Genomic DNA, 18437 nt, shown 5'->3' with positions numbered 1-18437 from the left:
AAGATAATCTTATATTTTAATAAAAAGACAATTATATCTCACTTATTAATAAACCCTTATATATAAATCATCAGATATCATATTACCGTCATAAACACATACGTTCTCTCTAATTTTGATCCAGTAAGTTTATATTCTAATCTCATAACTATGGCTTTTAAAGTTTAATTTATATTACATATTTAAGAAAAAAAAGTTATGTCTAAATAATGTATTAAACATACTCTAAAAATAAAAAGTAATTAAAATTTATATCTATTTTGGTCCTTATATAATAAATCGCTTTTGTAATAAAATTTACCAAACGAATATATTCTATTTTTCAAACTCACGACAACCACAACAACATAATTTATCAAACATTAAATTATTTTTTTAATTAATAATTTATTTTATCTGTACAGTACAAATAACTTATTTCGTTAGTCTATGCAATTCCAAACTGATCCTAAGAGAGCATTGAGCAACATGTACTAGTGGCAGTTTATTTGTACTACCATTTTTTTTTCCTTTCGAAAAGCTGATTATACATTGAACAACGAAACATTGCAGGAGACTGACAATTTTTACAGGATAATCTTCCATCCGAATGTGCCCGCTTTGGAAAAGAAAAAGCCATGTTTGGCTAAATTGTGGGCCACCACATTACAAGATCTACGTGCATGTTTAATTATAATGGGGGCTCAATTAATCATAAGGCCTTTGATCTTGTGCTAGACAAACTTCCATTAATCGGAGTAACAATATTTACTGAATCAAGTTCAATAATCAATGGAGTTAAACCCAAGTCAATTGCTAGCTTAATTCCTTGAAAAACCGCATAAGCTTCCGCAAATTCCCCATCCCTAGACAAAGGACTTATATTAACTGATGCTCCCATAATTTCTCCTCTTGAGTTTCAATAATAGCCCCAGTGCCAGAAATACCCTTTGAAGATTTAATAGCTACATCAGTATTAAGTTTATACCAATTATTTGGTGGAGCAACCGATCTGTCTTCCTTACGATTCTAATTCATAGAAGCCACGATCGCTAGAGATTGTTGCATTAACTTATGGTTCTCTATAATCGATTCAGTCCTGATTATCAACCTCAAAGCGTCATTCCCCACGTCATTATGAAGAATCAAGTTTTTGTCCCTCTAAATTGATCAAGGCAGGACCACAAAAGACTCGAAATACTCCTTGGACATATAATCAGCCAATGATTGAGCAAAGCATGAGAAATTGGTGCTTTCAAAACTAATCACAGAATTTCCAAAGATTGATAACCGCCATACCTTTTTAACAACTTTACATCCCACCAAAGCATGGAAGCTATCCTCCTGCACTCTATTGCACTTTGGACAAATAGGAAATTGCATTACCTTCCTTTTAAATAAATTATAAGAAGTTGGAAGAATATCCAATAAAGTACTCCACATGAAAATGTTAGAACGGTAATAATCTTTTGGTGAAAACCATCCTTTATAATTTAGGAATTAATGTTGTATCGCCAAGAATTAATAACATAATATGCGGAAACGTACCTGAATTCATAATGCTTATTTGCTTTTTAGAGTAGTATGGTTAGCCTTCCAGATTAATACATTCTCCTAGAGAATCCTTTAATTTTTTTTGTTCTCTCTTTCTCTGATGATCAGATGTCAAAAAATAAAAAAATAAAAGAATACATGAGACCGAGGGACCATAACCATTTATATAGATAACTTTTCTTATTGTCTTTAAGTATTTTTATTTCAGCCTATCATAGAAATAGAAATTACCCATATTAAAAGCTTATACCCTATCAGTTACATTAAACCCTAAATTATTAAAAATCTTAATAGATCACTTTTCACTGGGCTTAATCCTATATGATAATCTACAACACATAATTATTCATATATAAGTCTAACGTTGGATTAAGAATCCAATAATGTTGGATTCAAGATCCAAAAAGAAATTGTTATCTTGGGTAGGATTGAGAGAGACCAGATGAGTTTCCACCATGCTTCAGACAATGAAGTGGAGGGACCTTGATAATGATTCAAGCACAGTGTCACCTGGTGCCCACTTTTGATAGAATACACTCCCATCTTGTCACAAAACCAGTACACTTGGTCACGGCATGGATGATGAGGCAGAGGAATATTGGTAATGGTTTCAGCATCTATTGGCAAGAAATTATTTTGAATGAAAGTTATATTCCAACTCCCATTACTATTTATTAGCTCTGTTACCATTGTACTGCCACTTAAGTTGGGACCAAAATACTAACATCCTTAATATTATTGTTAACAAAATATTTAAAATGAATTTATACTTTTCATTATTTGAAAAACAAGAACAAATCAAAGAAAATGAGAGCTCAAAAATAGTAATTAGACATCGTTAATTGTAAAGATAGAAATCTAAATACATTACTACAATATCAAGAAAATGAGGCTTCATATCATAATAATTTATGTGCAAAGTTACCATTCGATCCTTTGACTATTGATATTATAGAAAATTAAATTTTACAACGGATGAAGATAATTCTAAATATATAATTATAAAAGCGAGATAAAAATGAATTTCAAATTGGTTCACAATTAACCAATTTGACTTAATTTTAATAATGACAGGTGGATCATAAGAAAAACATCCATGTATATACTATGTTAACTTGTTTTGTTTCTCTGAAAATAACGTTACTTGGTTTTTAATTTGCTGTAGGATGTCTTTTTCTACTTTTTGGTGTATTAGTTTTAAATTTTGTAACAATATTTTTGAAACTTATTTGTTAGAATTTTGTTCTACCACTAAATTTTTTGATCAAAATTTTCTAAATTAGTATTAAGGCCCAGACATGGTAAACTTTGAGAGCACTTTCTAGCTTGCAACTACATATGGTTAAATTTAATATATTATTCATCAGGGTTTGTAATTTTAAAGAAAGATATAAGGAAGAAGATATGTCCGAATCTTATTGATTCATAAGTACAGAAATTTAATTTATACAAAGATTGAAAACGTAAAAACGAAAATGATATACTTATGATTGAATTTGATTAATTGATCAATCAATCTTTGTATTAGTCATTAAAGATGGAAATAATCATTTTAATATATTATTTTATTTATATTATTACTTAATTCTTCTCTATTTCCATAATATCCCTTATATATAACAAATCTTGTTAATTACTGATTTTTCAAAATATTTTGTCAAACTTGTTCATTATAAGACATAGACAAATGTGAGTTTAGTTGGCATGCCCCTTTCATAAAGTTAATTACTATATTACATCATTTCGAGAGAGGACTGCCTCATTTAAAAATTAATATTTTACTTTGTTTTATGTTAAAAATTTAGATCTATTTTTAAAAATAGTAGGTACATAGAAACCCCAAATAAATTAACTAACCTAATAATTAATCTTGAAATCACAGTTTACTGATTACTATTTATACGTTACTGTTTATGCAGTACTATTCACAGTCATTGTTCATACGGTTACTTTTTATAGGTATTGTTTATCACACTTTTCATTCACGGTAATTATACCATATATGCTAGAAATAGTAAATTGCAGAAAGTAAAGCACACAGAGGATTTTTATGTGGTTTGGATTTCAATTCTACATCTATTGGATGCGTCTACATAATAAGGAATTCACTAATTAAGTAATGAAAAGATTACAACCTACTGGATTTCTACATAATTTCAAACTCTTTTCTTACTCTTGCTGCCACCTTATTTTATCTAGCTAACTTAGTCGACCTTACTTAGCGAGCACCAGTCATCTTTAATTATGTTTGTTACTTTTCTTGAGATCCCCTCAACACAACAAATGACTCTTTCGTCCTAAAAAAACTCTTAAGTAATAATAAAAAAATGTCTAATAAAAGACTTAATATAATGAAGACTTGATGAAGAAGACTAAAATATTATAAAGATATGAAACACCGTATGTGGCCAAATAGGAGCTTCTTTTTCTCTACGTTGGCTACTTCTCTGATATAAAAGATGATATGTCTTCTTCACCATTTTTAATGTGTGAAATACTTCCCTTTATATCAGTAGTATTTCATCCAAACCCTAGTAGAGGAGTATTAAGATATATTTCCTTAAGAATCTAATATTCCATAAACACTTGATATATTTACCAATGTAGTAATTAATAATTATCTTAATTTGAAACTCTTTGATATGTTGTAATCTTACGTACACGCCAATTTACTTCTTTGTCTCCAAAAATATTTTCCAGTATTTCACATAATCTAATCTATTAATTCCTAAGACTAGACAAATCGTTAATAAAAAGAAAATGAATCTCTAATTATAAACTCGCTAACATTATACAATTTAATTTTGGCTCCCACATCAAAACTTGTATTTGAATGGGGTTTACAAATTTTAGAGATAACTTAAATAGAGCTTCACATTTCAAGGGCACTTCCTGCCTTTTTTTCACTCTTTTGGTAGTTTTTTTGTCGCACTGATAGAGAAAATTATATAACCTCTTACCCCATTGTAAAAGCTGAGTTAGAGCCTTAACCTAAACCAAGTCTTAAACACACTATGGTCAACAATAATCTTTTCTTCATTCTCAGTCAGCAACGCATCCAAAAGATCTCCTTAATCAGGTGGGTAACATTTAGGTTTTTTATTAATATTTAGAAGTTGAGTGAGAGTGCGCTGCTTGCAATGCATCAAGTTGATGGTAACACAGTTCATTTCTCTTTTCCATTTTCACTCTACTTTGTACTTTTTTTGATCTTCTTGTCAACCAAAAAAACTAGCTCTTTGAGCTTATTCTTTCAATAAAAGAAACTGCTTCGCTTTGCTTTCTTCAATTCCGAAAGGATCACTTGGCCTGCTGCTTCTTTTAATCCATTGCCGCAGAACGAAGACAAGAGTTAAAACAACAGAAACACAACCAACAATGATTCCAGTAAGCAAAAGCATGTAGTAGTGGCCATTTGCCAAAGGGTTTGATCACTTGACAATCTTTATTCCCAATAAGTGATATATTGGTGGAGATGTTTTGGCAAATACCACTTCTTGGAACCTCACCTGCGAATCTGTTTTCTTCGAAACTCAGGTACAACAGATTGGACAGTCGGCATATTTTCTTTGGAATTTGTCCACATAGCATGTTCTTTGATACATCCAGGTATTCAAGTTGGATGAGGTTACCAAGCTCTGGAGGAATCTCTCCTGTAAACTTATTTCTGTGAAGATCTACACTTGTTAAGTATGAAAGGTTACTCAAAGACCTTGGCAAACCCCCATCAAAGAAATTATTACTCAAGTTCAATGTTGCAATATTCCAAGCCACTGAATTTGTGAAGAGCTCATTCAAAGGACCAGAAAGTTTGTTATGCTGAACTTAAAGCCCTACAAGGTTCAGAATGTGAGACAGAGATGAAGGAAGCTCACCATCAAGCTTATTATAGCTTAAATCTAAGTGAGTAAGCCCTTTTAAGTTCTCTAAACTAGTTGGAACTAAGCCAGATAACTTATTCCCGGTCAAATTCAACTTTACCAAACCACCCAAACGACCTAAGCTTCCGGGGATAGAATCCGTAAGCTGATTATTTCCCAAAAACAAGCCTTGAAGCTTGAGAGAGTCGCCAAATTCTGGTGGAATGGAACCTGCTAACTCATTCCTAGACAAGTCCAAGATTGTAAGATTTGTTAGTCGAGAGCGTGATCCAGGTATCTTACTAGAAAGCATGTTATTGCTGAGTAGAAGATACACCACCACCGTACAGTTCCCCAGATCTTCAGGAATTGGACACGACAACCTATTAAAAGAAAGATCAAATACCCCATGATGCTGGATAAAACTTAAATCATGTATCTTGACCTGACGAAAATAGGAAGAAGGTTTTGAAGGAATTTGCCCAGATAAATTATTATGAGACAGATCCAAGAATTATAGTTGAGCCAAGTCTGCAATTATCTGTGGAATTGACCCATTGAGATTATTGTTTCCCAGGTTCAATGTGGTAAGTGAAATGCAGTCTCCAAGCTCAAATGGAATTATCCCACAAAAGAAATTTGAATTCAAATTAAGAACTTGAAGAGCTGTGAGATTCCCTATTTCCTAGGGTATAGGCCCCTTCAATAGATTGTTACTAAGAACAAGCCTCTCCAAGGCAATAGCATTACCAATCTCCCATGGAAGATAACCCTCTAACAAATTACTCGCTGCAGAAAACTCAATCAAATTCTTTGAATTCTTCCATAGACTCAGTGGTATAATACCAGTAAAATTGTTGGAATCAAGATCAAGAACCACCAATGGAAGCTCCGAAAGATACTCAGGTATGGAACCATGGATATGATTATTACCTAAAACGAGCTACGTGAGATTAGTACACGGCTCAAACACATCCTCAATTGTCCCCGAAAGCAAATTTCCATCAAGATTAATCTCTACAAGAGACTCTGAATTACACAATTCTCTTGGTATGGAACCAGACACAAAGTTGGAGCTCAAACTAATGTACTTCAACATGGAACAACTTCCAATCTCTGGTGGGATTCTTCCAACGAACTGGTTACTAGAAAGCAAGAGCGAGTCCAATTGGTTCCACTTTCCAAACCAAGAAGGCAACGGCCCAGAAAGCTAGTTTTTCTCAGCAGCAAATATCAAAACTGGTAGCTCGGATAGCTGCTCAGGCAATGACCCTGGTAATGCATTGAAAGAAAGCAGCACTGACTTCAAATTCTCACACTTTCCAAGCTCAGCTGGTATTGACCCGTTGAGCTGAGTGCTACCCAAGTTCAATATCCCCGAGCTTCCGTAACTTCCCAATGACTTTTGGGATTGAACACTTCAAAGGGTTCTTTGAAAGATCAAGCATGCCTAAAAGTTTCAACTTGGATAGTTCTTCGGGTAAAGGCCCAGTTATTGAACAAGATGGTGAAGAAAAGATTTCAAGAAGTGAAAGTTCACCAATTTCTGGAGGCAATTGGCCAGTGAATTGGTTAATGCCTAGGAAAAAGTGAGTGAGGTTTTTCAAGTTGCCAATTTCAGGTGGGAAGCTGCCATAAAGTGAGTTATTTGACACATCTAGATGACTCAAAGACTGTAAATTTGTGAAGAGACTTACAGGGAGTGAACCTGAGAGAAGATTGTTTCCCAAGAGTAAGTTTGGCAACTGAGTCAACTCGCCAATTTGCCTCGGAACAGTCCCATTCAACACATTACCGGACAAATAGCGGAAGCTGGAAGTGAAAAGCGAAACAATGAAGAAGCAGAATTTGTATGAGCTTCGTTTCAAAAAAAAAAAAAAGAATTTGTATGAGCTTCAAACAAGGGGCCCAGCTAAGTTCCAGCTGCCGATCTTAACCGTTGGGTTAGATACGGTTTTGTTGAACGCCTTTAAAAGAATCATATTCGATTATAATCTAAATCCTAATAATAATAATGACAATTTTTCAACTTATATTACATGAGTCAAAAAACTCATATTCATTGGTCTTTTCTTTCTTAAATTCTTTTCCATTTACGGTACGTACAACCCTCGTGATTGCTCATTTTTATTACTAATTTACAGTATTAAAAATTTACAAAAATTAGAAAATTAACCAATTTTTTTTAACATCGTTTTCCTGGGAAAGTGATGATTGCTAGGTTCACAAATGGGCTTGAAGCTGGCAGGTTTAATTTTGCCCGAGACCGTTAGGTTCATACCTACAATTCAAATCAAGTAAAACTCCCGGGAAATTACAACTACCCCAATCTCAAAGAAATCAAAAGAGAAAGAAAAAGAAAACAGGACATTTTAGTTCATTCTTTTTAGATTTTATTATAATGGGAGAATTTGAAGAACAATTGAAGGATAGAAATGTTTCTCCATCATCATCATCACCACCAACACCTCCATCACCTCTACCCATAAGTATAGGACCCGGCAACCATAGGTACTTTTTCCCGCCATCTCCGACGCCTTCCCCTCCCTTCTCGCCACCTCCGTCCAGCAGCACGTCGGCGGAAAACCTACCCCTTTTGGCTGAAACACACCCCACTACGGCCCAAGTGCCATCGGCATTTTCATTGGATGGGAAAGTCCCAGATGGTCAAGTTTATGATAAAACTACTTCATGCCTCAAAGAATTGTAAGTCCTTTGTTATATTTAGTCTTCCAGTACATTTTTGGCTTGGCATTAACAGAATATGTACATGATTAATTCATCAGTGAAATAAAGGAATAATTTTAGCACATCTTAACTTGCAAGTTCATGAGTGACTTTCTAGGCACCATTTGACTGGTAGTTTTTTTTTTTTTTTTTTCTCTTAAAGAAACCAAATTTTCTTTTGAATTCCAACCCATCTAACAATTAACAACTAGTCAAAACTATGAAAATTAATCAACTATTTTTTTTGCGTATTTTCATACTAACAATAATCTCTTAATAATTTGTGCCTCCATGAAAGCACAGGGTGGATTGGCTTTTACAAAGATGCCGCAGTTGCTTTTCCTGGTCTGCTCATATCTTTGCTCAAAGGCAGAAACAAGACTGAGCAGCCACAGCCACAGAGTCTGCCTAGGCCAAAAACTTTTTCATCTTTTGTTTCAGACACTCATTTTTGTAACTCAATTTCAGTATCCCATCGTAGTGAATAGACTATACATTTTCAGCTGTAACCACATACTTGAAACATTCTCACTATTCTTTGCTAAAATTTGATGTTGAATTTGAAAGATATCAAATAAAGGAATAAAATTTGTGTTTATGCGAGACACGCTTTGCCTTTGCCATTTCTGAATCCATTAGCTGACGCCTCGCAGTAGAAAAGTATGACAAAATCTTCAAAGTGAATGTTGGCATTAATTCATTAATCTATTATGCATTCACTGATTACTAATTTTCATCAGGAGGTATGGCAAAATTTGACCCGATCATTGTATGGGTGACATGATTCAACACAGAAGAACAAATGAAATTAACTAGTAAACAGTCACTCACACAGCAAATCAAATGAAATTATAGGCTCCACATTAGAAAAATATAACTGATTCTGATTATCCTTCAATGGCTTACTAAAATAGCCAATTATCCTTCAATGAAATTATACTCTTTTTACAAGCAAAGAGGACGATGGGACTTACAATTACAACTCTACATTACATTGCATGCATTTTAAGGGTCCTTTACGACAAGCAATTATCCAGTTGAAGGAGATATAATTACTGCTGATTTTGTTGTCTCTGTTGGGCAAAATTGGGATGATTTTGTTGTGCATTCTGAAGTGCTACCATATTAGACTGCAAATTCTGAGCATTTGGCTGCATATTACCAAATGCTCCTTGTGTGTTGTGTTGCTGTTGCTGCTGCTGCTGCTGCTGCTGTATAGGCATCATGCTACCTGGATTTGACGCCCCCATATTGAACACTGCAACCAAAAGACCCAACTGAGCTCTAGCTTAATACCATAAATGACAATGTGAATAAGCATGTGATAATATGAAGCATTTGGCTGTAGAATCTGTTTTCCACTTTTCTCAAGAAAATAATAAATTATTAAATATAGAAGCAAACAAACGTGGTGATCAGACATACTTTGGTCACTCAACATTTGGGAAGCGTGACTCCTTTGGGGATTGTTACCAGCTAATCCAAACTGCATCATAGATTCAGACAAGGGAATGAACATCAATTTCTTAACAAGATCTTCGATCCTCGTGAATCATCCATATACATTTACTATAAGCACTTGAGAGGAGAAAAAGAAGAAGAGGAAGGGTAGTGCATGTGTAGAAGATCACAAAAATAGGGATTAGGGGTAAACAAAAATATTTTAAAGAGAGAATGTGGAATAACTCACCTGCATCCGTGGAAGAAGAGACTGGGATGACACTGTAGCTGACATATTGGGAATCTAAACAACACATTCAGTGCGAAGAAGTTATGAAAGGAATATATAATCATCAGAAAGATGATTGAAAGAAACACAATGTATAGGAACAAGTATCGATAATGAGTTGATGGTAATGTTTAGAATGAATTTACAAGTTGAATAAGTAAACAAATCGAATTACGAAATTAGATGAAAAAAACCATAACATAAATATTCATTTCTTCTAACTCCCAGTGTACAACTTCTAGTTCCAGTATGTATACAAAACACACTCCAAAACCTATAGTTTAGTGATTAAAGATAACATGTCAATGCTGAGTGCTTGTACAGATCTGGATTAACATAAGCCCATAATATCAAATAATATATGCAATTTTGATAAAAGGAAATCCCAGTACCAGTTTTGCTTCACCAAATTAGAAAGAACAGATTATTATTTATTATCAAGAATCACATGCCCCCAGCTAAATTTTCTATGAAAAGCCTTATGACTGAAAAAGCCAAGTGCTAACATTGGATTGAACATAAACATAGATGGAGAAGACAGAAAACAACCATGCATAAGACTCTAAAATCTCTTACAAAATCTGAAACCCAACAATTACACAATGTAGTTTGGACTTGTCGAATATTCAGAATTTACAACAAAGCACTAAAACTGATAAAACCACACATCACCCATGCAACAAATACACTGCAAGATATTTTGAAGAGAAATAAGAAACTAATGTTGGAAAATGATATCACAGTATCAAAATACTTATAAATGTGACATAATGAACCGAATAAACATTACAAGAAGCAGCAAGGATACTGACTACTCAGATGCAACCAAGTCGTAATTCAAGCAGAAACTGAACCAGGCTTTGTGATCACAATTAACCAACAGTATTTCATGCACTTTTATCTTCAACCCAACAATGAAATAGAGAATATGATAGATCAGAAAAGTAAATAAAATCCACTTGATCTTTAATATGGTAGCAAATGGTATGGTCAATCCAACTCCATAACTGCATAATCAGATTGTACAGCAAAAATATGAAAACAAGTTAAATAAACACAAAGAACTATAAATCATACCATCTGGCTATTTGATGTGCCCTGAGCAGCATTAAATAATGCACTATTTGCAGCACCTGAAAACTGGCTTAAATGTCGATTCAACTGGTTTCCTTGGCCAAGTTGGCTTTGACCAATTCCATGCTGAACATGTCCCGATGCCAGCTGCCTACCTTGAAATTGCTGGTGTCCCATTGGCTGAGAAAATTGCATCTGATGCTGCCCATGTAACTGGTAGAATATGGAAGATTTGATAATAATTACTTAATCGTGCACAAATATTTGTAACTTATGAGTTAGTTAAACACATCATACTAAATACCCAAAAACAAACACTCATTTTCTCTATCAGATGCATTAGCTTGACATTATTGCTGATTGCTTCAAAATGATTGAATTCCAATTCATTGACTTTTAAGAATATGGAGTTTCATTTAATTCATTACAAAAACAAAATTATTGATGCTCTAATTTTCAAATATGCAGCATTTCAATTAATGAAAAAAGGAAACCAAGGAAAAGCAAGCATGCAGGCAAACATCCATTTCATACAAATAAGTACATTCATATGTCGGGAAATTCTTAGCAGATGAAGAGAAACAAAATATGACAATGTCATGTTACCTGCTGAAACTTCTGTTGACCTTGCAAATCGTGTAGCTGTGACATCTGATTCTAAACATGAGCATAGCAATTCAATGTAAAATGCCAGAATCGCCAAAGAAAAAAATAATTAAGCAATTAAATTTAAGAAATAAGATTCAACCTAATCTAGTGATTTATATCACTCATGACAAGAATGCCCTAGAAAACTTGCAGATAAAGGCTGGATAATTTAGTTATACTAGTGGATCAGAAACTTTAAAGGTGGGAATCAACGTGGGACCTCATTTGCTCAAGAAGGTAATACCATAACAAACTATCCAAGATTATATGCATCATTTAGAAGTCAGCTGCTTCATGCTAGTTCACTATCATATGTTCAGATTATTTACAGTTTACAGCAGGAAAAAGAAAAAGCTAGTGTCACCTCCACCAAATACCTCCACAATGAGAACTTGGCAACTACAAACCTTTAGTTTGATTTCAACCCCAACCAGTTTGCCCATCACATTAAAGGTTGGAATTGATAGAGAGATAAGAAATAAGCACAGAGATAGACAGACTGGGAAGCAGGCTTAAGATATCATCAGAGTACAAATCAAGCATTAAAATCTCAGAAAAATTTCAATATTTTCTCCAGTTTAATAAAAGAGCAACCTATTTCACAATATTCAAAACTCACTAATGACCATTAAAAATGAAATCAGTAGACTACACCTGTCCCAGTCCTTGCATCTGAGACTGCCTGAACTGTTGCTGAGCAAGAAGTTGCTGTTGATGAGGTAATTGCATCATTTTCTGCCTTTGCTGTTGTTGCTGCTGCTGCTGCTGCTGCTGCTGCTGTTGCTGTTGCTGTTGCTGTTGCTGAGGAGATGGTGTATTCATCATGTTTGTGCCAGATCTAGGTGAGTTGGCATATGGCACTGGAGATGCAGTAGTGTTATCAAATGAAGTGGCACTGGTTGCAGCAGAAGGTGATGCAGCAGATCTTCCAATAAGTTGTGCTCCAGAAGCCTGCTTGAAAAGTTTGAGGTAAAAAGGTAAGAGATCTTATCCATCAAGTCAGGACAGAAAATTTCATGATGCACATCTAAAACCAAAAATCTATCAAAGAAATCCCTTTGACAGGTTTCACCCCACAAGCTGAATCCTAGAAGATCATGAAGTTCAAATTAGAACCAGGAAATACAGGAAGAACTACTTAAACAGTGACACATCTTTCCACAAGTACCAATAAGGAAAAAGAAAAGGAAAGAGAGAATTCAGCCAGGAGTCTCTCATTTAGACAAGACAAAGCTTGCATCCATCTAACTTGACGAGGTAAATCATAAAGCATCAAGAACATTGCACGGCAAAGAAAGTGATGAATGAATTGAGATAAAGAGAGGAGAAGTGAATAACAATGAAAATCTATGAACCACTATTGTCATCTCATTTCTCTGCAACTTGTATGGAAAAGAAAATAAGGAAATAATGAGCATAGACTCCAAAGAAACTACTGTGCCTTGACAAAAAGAGGAACTGAAATGAGATTTTAGGAGAGGGCACTGCAAAAAAAAAATGACTGTCTGCAGAACATGTATCGTTCCCAACTTTCACATTGCACATAAAACAAACAAACAAATCAAGGAGATGAAACTTCAAAAAGGAGCCAACGTTTAACCTGTAACAAATTCCCTTGGTTACCAATGCTGTTTGATGACAAAGGTGGAGTGTTCTTCATGTACATACCTGTAATATAGAAAAGAGTTTTGAAAAATGCTCACAAGAATTAGAATAGAATCTGGTATTGGGTCAAAAGGAACAGTATATAACAAAATATTGACTGTTACCAGATGCATCTGAAAAAGTATGCACTCCATCACCTACAGGCAGCAAATCAACTAGATGCATTGGAAGTGCAGGTGTCATCTGCCTCTGGTCTCCAGGCAATCTCAGACCTGCATACATATGCAGTTTATAATAGTGATTGATTTGTAACCTTCTCACTAGGTACCGGGTTTGAAACACACGCTCTTACTACACAACTTATGTTCTCCTGCCAAACCTTAAAAGTCAACACTAATACACAATTGCCGTTTAGAAATGCAAGATCTCAGAGAGCTTTCACTAGAATTCAATTAAGCTGACCATTACCAGAGGAAGCAGGAATGAACCGACCAATATTTTGAAACTTTGATTTTGACTCATTTCAGACAAACAAACCAGTGATGTCCAAAAGATGATCATAAACCAGATAGCCAGACAATTAGCTGATAGAATAAAAATGATAGTGTAATGCATAAAACGAAGCGAGACAAGGTCACAGTCCTAAATAATTAACCTTCCAGAAATACACTGACCAATTCTATCGCTATAATGTGCATGCAGCTGAAATGCTTCCATAGAAATTCTACACTTACAAAGTTGGGATAAAATTTTCCTTAATGATGTGGCACCTGACATGTCATTTTGGCGACACATCATTTGGCATACAAATTTTGTATCTCAATTTAGCAAGTCTACCAGTATTTTAAAATTATTTATTGCATGGGAGCACTAAATCATATCTTTTTCATAATTTCTTTTTAGGAAGCAAAAGAGATGTATGCTGGTTCGCGCAAGAGTTCCAAGGACACAGGACAGTAAAGAGTATCACCTTCACCACTATTTACTGCAGCCCGTAGTAAGTTCTCTTGTTCTTGAATCTTCAAAGCCTGACCCTTGTCCAAAGTTGGAAGGATTTGTGGCCCTTGTCGAGTACCAAAACAATAAGCTTTACGGGTATCAGCTAATACTTTTTCAGCACTTTCACAGGCCGCTCCAATCATGTCAATTCTAGACTGTGAACTAGAAAGCATCAGGAAAAATCCAATAAATTTGTAAGAAAAAAATACAAACCGTTTTTCAAACAACTCGAGCTTACCTTCAACTTCTCAATCTGTGAGGGTATTGGCAGATTCTGCATCCCAAGAAGCAACTGCTCCCTTTTGGAATTGTCATCTATTTCCATCTCCGGCAGTAGCTTTGAAGACAACATGACGGGTAATACTGTTACCAATATACATCCCATTAGTTTACTATGAAAAATTGACTGCCTAAACTGAAATTCTGATAAATTATCAGAAAATTGTAAGGAATATTACTTCAGAATCAATCCTCATATTCTTCTATTTTGCTCAGAAACATACCAAATATATTAACAGAAATTTACAGAGACAAGGACTAAAAATCCAGAAAAACAAGAACAAGAAGTCCCAAAGACAAATGGCTAAGAAAAATGAAAATCCCCAAAAACTATACAGTCAACACATGCCAAAACTTTTAAAGTGAAATCTCATAATTTAATATGTTTCTCTTCTACATTTGGCTCATGATACACAGAAGAGGAGGATAAGCAATACAGAACATATTGACCTAACTAGAAAAGACCACCCCTTTGCAAAGCCTAAAAGTTTGCTGTCAGCCTCAAACAACTTAGAAAAGCATTTATCTGCAAATGTATAACAATTTTATAAGGAACTGACATGTCATTAAAAATTTTAATTTACAAAAATTGTACTGAATAATTAGTGGTAGACAGCAAGTTTGGCTCATCCTACTCTAATTCCTCACCTTCTGAGTTATATTACTTTGAATTGTAGTTGATTTTCATGATCAATGTAACACATACGAGAAGATATAGTTACAAGGTAATGTCTGCCAAAAGAGTCATACAATAATACGCATATGCTGAATAATATATATGGCCACCGGAAAAGTTACTGACAAAAAGGAGCATTATTTATGAAACTGCAAGCACATACATAGAAGTTTTACATGTGCAAATCAATTCATTGATGCACAACAGTATATGATATATAAAATTTGAATGAGAAGGAAAGTTCTAAGCAAATAATTGCCATCTTTAACATCCAAACTTTTGAAAAGCTTTGTACGAGCAACTTCAGAGGCATGAACAGATGCGAATGCTTCAAAATACACAAAAGCTAACTATGAACAAGAAGAAAAATCTTAATAGGCAACATATGCAAATTATTTTCAGTTCTATGTGCCCAACTGAAATCAAGACAAAAATCTTACTTGTCGCATTCTCTGCATTAACATTCTTCGGATGGACTACAAAAGCCTTGGAAACTTTTCTTATCTCATCCACAATGTTGAAAAGCTCAAGGTTCACCATAGAATATTGACCCAAAATATCTTGCCTGAAAGACAGCTCAAAAATGTTATATCATTAACTCAATAAAACTGCTAGCAACAAAATGACTATCTTTAATTGATTTAATCTAAAATTCCCTCTTTTGTTTCTTATTAAAAAAAATTAAAATTCCCTCTTCCAAAATTTTTCCTTTTCAAACTTCCCTGGACATTTTCATGCCACATGACACTTCATGCATGACCCATCCAATTATTTTGGATCCAATAATACCAAAATCATCAAATCCTTAATCCATTTGCATTGAAAACCAACTTCCAAAACACTCCATCATTCCTTAGACTTTTCAGTTAAACTTCAGACTCAAAGAACAGTCATATAACAACCTCAGAATAACAGACAAATGTTAAATTCTAAAAGCCCATGAATCACACAAACAATGTTTCAATCTCTATTTACCTCCACTTATCAGTTAAAGTTTTTAAAGAGTACATTTACAAATAAACTAATTATAAACCATACCATTATTTTTTCTGAAAATAACATAACTATAAATCTAAACCCTCGGCAACCCCGATGTCACTAGCTCCCATAATTACAAGCATAGCATAAATAGAGATAGACAAATGGAAGCAATATAAAATACCATTTAGGGGTGGTGTTGGTACGGGCATAGGCATCGAAATCTTCGAGTATGCGAGAGATGGCTTTGAATAAACTGATGGCTCGAGTCTTGACAGCCTCGAGATTCAATTGCTGCACCACCGCCTGGTTCAGCCGCTCCACTGCAACAGGTTGTGGCGGCACCAGCTGCTGCTGCTGCTGCTGCTGCTGCTGGGACTGGTCTTGCATAGCCACTCCCTCCATTGCGGCCATCGCTATCTCAATATACTCTCAATAACATTCAATTTTTCTGCAGCCAAGCAACTAGTATTTTCATTCAGTCATTTTATCGAACCCTCTAATTTTTCTCGAACTGAATCAAAACAAAATTAAGTTGAAAAAGTTAGAAAGATTTACCGTGGGTTGTAGATTGTGTCTTACAAGAGTGATCTTTGGCTTGTTCACAAGGCAATTCGTCGAAGAAACAATTCTGATTTCTTCTTTTTCTGGTAATATCCAAACGGTAGTTATGCGAGTTTTTCTGGTTTTATTGTCATTCGTTATGATTCTCTGAAATTTTATTAATATTAATTTATTTTTTTAATTTAAATTTATTTTTTAAATAAAATAAATTTTTTATAACTTTTATCTAAATAAAAAAAAATGAATGGAAGTAAATTGTATATCCTAAAATATATTTATTAAATGGGTTCTTCTATGGTGCTTAAATTTTTTTACAGCATCAATAATATTTTTAATTGTATACCATTGAATTTAATCAATGGTATATAATATTTGCAGTGAAAAAAATAAAATAAAAACAATGGTAAACCGATAACATTGGTGGAGAATTTTGTAAAATAACTATGATCACCTGTAGAGTTTAAAATAATTTCACTTAAATAGCATATTTTATTTAAAATTATTTTTCAATCCTCCTTTAAATTTGAAATGTGATAATCTTTTTTAAATAAATCTTCCAAAATCTATTACCATTAAGTATAGAATATATGGTAGGTTATTTAACACAAAGTCTTGTAATAATTTGTATTGTATGAATTTAATTACAAACCACTAATACCTAAACAATAATGATAATATAAAGCATTGCAATAAACTATATGAGTCACAACAAATGAGAAATATTTTATTCACCAATTATTATTGAAAAATATATATATGTCTATATAACTATAGAGTGAGAAATATTTTGATTTAAATTTTTATAAAAAAATTAAACTATTTATTTCATGCAATTCAATGGTGGAGGATATAACATTATGAAATGTTGTTTTGACTTTCAATATCAACCATTAAACTATGAGATATTAGTGGCTCAAATATTGTGCCAAACTTTTAAGTTAAAGTATCCCAAACCATATCTTTATAATGGAAATATAAAAACATACAATGATTTTTTTTCCTCATTTTGTCTATTAAATATTATTTGATGTAATATTTTATTTATTGTCACTATTAATTATCATAATAAAAGTAATGACTCTTCGTAGCATAAAAATTTTATAATTACTATCAAAGAATAACAATAAAATAATCTTTCATGATTCATAAACTAAAGTTAATTAGGAATATGTGTTAGATTTAACTTTTATAAAATTAACAAAGTGACATTTGAAAATAAAATGAAAACAAGCTTGTGAAAGTTAAATTTTATAAGGCTGAGATAATTTCCTACCATGTCAATAAAAATCTAAAAATATAAATGATTTTCTTTCACCTTTTTCCCACGTAAATATTATTGGAGGTAATATTTTATTTATTGTCACTATTAATTATCATAACAAAAGTAATGATTCTTAATAACATAAAATTTTATAATTACAATAAAAGGATATCAATAAAATAATATTTCACGATTCAAAAACTAAAGCTCATTAGGAATATATATTAGATTTAACTTTTATGAAATTAACAAAGTGATATTTGAAAATAAAATGAAAATATATAGGCTTATAAAACTTACAATTCCTACCATGTAAGGATATTAATTGTAAGATAAATATAAAGTTCAAAGAATAAGTATGTTAAATAGGTGTTAAAAATAATACATACTTTATGATCAATTATACAATGGCTCTTCATATTATATAAAATAATGAGTATTTTAATATACAATATTAAATTTTATTAAAACATGTGTGATCAAGTAATTTTTATGTTACAAGCA

The 18437-nt window shown here is 33.2% G+C and overlaps 2 protein-coding genes and 1 pseudogene across 4 annotated transcripts; 1 reads left to right on the top strand and 2 right to left on the bottom strand.

Moving 5' to 3' along the window:
- Positions 1-4778: 4778 nt before the first annotated feature.
- Positions 4779-7672, bottom strand: LOC112096981 (annotated as a pseudogene).
- A 100-nt stretch (positions 7673-7772) lies between these two features.
- Positions 7773-8616, top strand: LOC18037847 (anther-specific proline-rich protein APG). Its single transcript, XM_006427722.2, has 2 exons — positions 7773-8099; positions 8424-8616. The coding sequence occupies exons 1-2, from the start codon at positions 7795-7797 to the stop codon at positions 8503-8505; spliced, it is 387 nt and encodes a 128-aa protein (XP_006427785.1). The 5' UTR covers positions 7773-7794; the 3' UTR covers positions 8506-8616.
- A 343-nt stretch (positions 8617-8959) lies between these two features.
- LOC18036353 (mediator of RNA polymerase II transcription subunit 8) lies at positions 8960-16789 on the bottom strand. 3 transcript variants are annotated; one of them, XM_024180362.1, is made up of 13 exons: positions 16667-16789; positions 16293-16573; positions 15571-15695; positions 14414-14538; positions 14147-14330; positions 13341-13448; positions 13172-13239; positions 12226-12522; positions 11530-11580; positions 10927-11136; positions 9811-9864; positions 9546-9606; positions 8960-9378 (listed from the first exon to the last, which is right to left on the bottom strand). In XM_024180362.1, exons 2-13 carry the CDS (start codon positions 16520-16522, stop codon positions 9173-9175), a joined length of 1719 nt encoding a protein of 572 aa, XP_024036130.1. In that variant the 5' UTR covers positions 16523-16573; positions 16667-16789; the 3' UTR covers positions 8960-9172. The 3 variants fall into 3 exon arrangements, with proteins under 3 accessions (XP_024036130.1, XP_006427784.1, XP_006427783.1); XM_006427721.2 differs by having other exon boundaries at positions 16293-16559; XM_006427720.2 differs by having other exon boundaries at positions 11530-11574; positions 16293-16559.
- Between the last annotated feature and the right edge of the window lie 1648 nt (positions 16790-18437).

Source organism: Citrus clementina, unplaced genomic scaffold (genome assembly GCF_000493195.1).
Source record: "Citrus clementina cultivar Clemenules unplaced genomic scaffold, Citrus_clementina_v1.0 scaffold_7, whole genome shotgun sequence".
NCBI classification, from domain to species: domain Eukaryota; kingdom Viridiplantae; phylum Streptophyta; class Magnoliopsida; order Sapindales; family Rutaceae; genus Citrus; species Citrus x clementina.
The sequence above is the reverse complement of the archived record's forward strand: the minus strand, read 5'-3'. Positions and strand labels throughout refer to the sequence as shown.